General features: G+C 32.1%; 1 protein-coding gene across 1 annotated transcript in view; it reads left to right on the forward strand.

Annotated features, from left to right (window-relative positions):
- PTPRQ (protein tyrosine phosphatase receptor type Q) overlaps positions 1–2,084 on the forward strand; it is a 246,341-nt gene that overhangs the window by 221,819 nt on the left and 22,438 nt on the right. Inside the window, exon 38 of the mRNA XM_006142866.3 lies at positions 412–502. Within this exon, the coding sequence (XP_006142928.3) occupies positions 412–502 (91 nt within the window). The remainder of the gene's footprint in view (positions 1–411; positions 503–2,084) is intronic.

Consider the following 2,084-nt stretch of genomic DNA (forward strand, 5'->3'; position numbering starts at 1 on the left):
CTCCATGCCCAAAATTCTCAGAGAAGAATGAAGGAGAAGGGATTGCATCATTGCATCATGGCCATCCCCCCTGGTGGGTGATTTCTTGCTTTTTGTCTGTCTGTCTCTCTCTCTCTCTCTGGTGAGGTCCCGTGCCCTGTAGGGGAAAAAAAAAAAAAAAAAAAAAAGGACAAAAGGGAGGAAGAGAAAATCACAGCGTGGATAAGTGGAGGAGAGGGGAGGGAGGCATGACCAAGCCCTGTTGCAGGGTGCTTTCTCCATCTTTGTCTCTCCCCATCTCTTTTTGGTGAGTGTAAGTGCCTTCTGGTAATTTTAAAATATTTAAGAAGTTTAAAGCAACAAATTGTCTTTTACTCAGTGAAATTTCTTGTTCAACTCTTTCAAGTATAAATTGCATTGACTATTTCACAGGAACTGCCAAAATTTCTTCAGGATCTTTCTTCAACTGATGCTGATCTGCCTTGGAATAGAGCAAAAAACCGCTTTGCAAACATAAAACCATGTATGTACACTTATTGTTTCTGGTTTAAGCTATGCAGTGTTTTAAAATGCCCACATCTCAACTTCTTTTGTTATTCCTTTGATATGTTTTATTATATGTCAATTGAATTATAATGTCTTTTAAGTGGTGACTTTCAAATTATATTACTTTTGCTCTCTACATGTTTATTAAAGTTAATATTCGTGGTTTTCAGCTTGTTCACACAGGTTCATTTATGCAGGTGCAAGAAACTGTAAACCATGGTTTCTTAGCTTTGTAATTTGATCCAAGTAACAAACCTGTTTAACATCCTATAGACCTAGCCTCAAATGAAAAGAAACAGTTTCCATTTAAGTGTTGGTTTCCCTTAAGAGCATAGCAATGCTTTCTTATGGAACATAAAAAAAATGCATTGCAGAATATTCATTGAAGATCAGAGTCAATGTGTGCTTACCAGGATTGGTTTTGCAAATGAGGCAGAGTTGTGCCTCATTATGGTAAAAATAGCTTCATTTTTTAATTATCAAGAAAAGAAAGAGTACCATTTCTTTAAGAATCAGCAGTGATGTGAAAGGGAAGACATGACATTCCTCTGTTACTAATAGCTGCATGTTTAATATTACATTTTTGAACAGATTTTCCTGTCAATAATCTGACTCAATACCTTTAATATTATGAAATTAAAAGGTGATCATTTTGATCCTCTGAAACATTGTCTGTTTCAAAATTTAGTATTTTAAATATTTCTAATTTTAAAGTTAACATACATTTTTCCCCCCAATTCCTTCCAAAGTATATTGGGAAAATTTCAACACTTCCTAAATAGTGAAATTTTCTATGTAGAAAGACATGGAATTACAGAAGGATGTAATTACAGAATAAAAATCATAAGGGATTTTAAAGCAAGAAATAGCCAATTCTGATATTCTAGAACCAGAGGATAATTTATGCATGAGGGAAGTAAATTGAGGGATATATAATACAGAAGGTACAAATTTAATGAAGCCTGTTAATTCCTAAGGACTAGAATAGGATGAAATTACAAATAACTTTAACCACCTAAAATCCTTTCTGGAATAGGATGAATTATAAGTAAATGACTTTTAGAGCAAGATGAAAAATTTAACTTTGTTACAGGAAATAGGAAAAGTTAGTGATATAACATAACTCTAAATTTTTAAGACCGTGACCTTCCTCAACCTGTCATTTTATTCTGACTTTCAGAGCATGAACCTATGTGAGAGGCATCATAGGTTTAAAAGTTAGGAAAATTCCCATATTTTTACATTTATCTATATCTTTATTTCTTCCAAAGTGTCTGCTTCATACTTATTCACTGATATTCAGTGAAAATAAATAGTATAATCTGATTGAAGGATAGTTACTATAGAATAATTAGTATTTATTTCCAATTGTATATATGACTGAATTAATTTATAAGGTATCAGCATATATAAAATAATAATTGAAGTGTTTCTAACTTATTTTCAAGAGTATCTAGCTTAAAATATGTACATTTTGAGATCTTAGAAAAATATATATGTATATACATTATCTTTTTTATTAATCTGTTCCATTAAATAGAGAGACAGGTCTCCCTACA

This window comes from Tupaia chinensis, unplaced genomic scaffold (assembly GCF_000334495.1).
Source record: "Tupaia chinensis unplaced genomic scaffold, TupChi_1.0 Scaffold000085_1, whole genome shotgun sequence".
Classification (NCBI taxonomy): domain Eukaryota; kingdom Metazoa; phylum Chordata; class Mammalia; order Scandentia; family Tupaiidae; genus Tupaia; species Tupaia belangeri.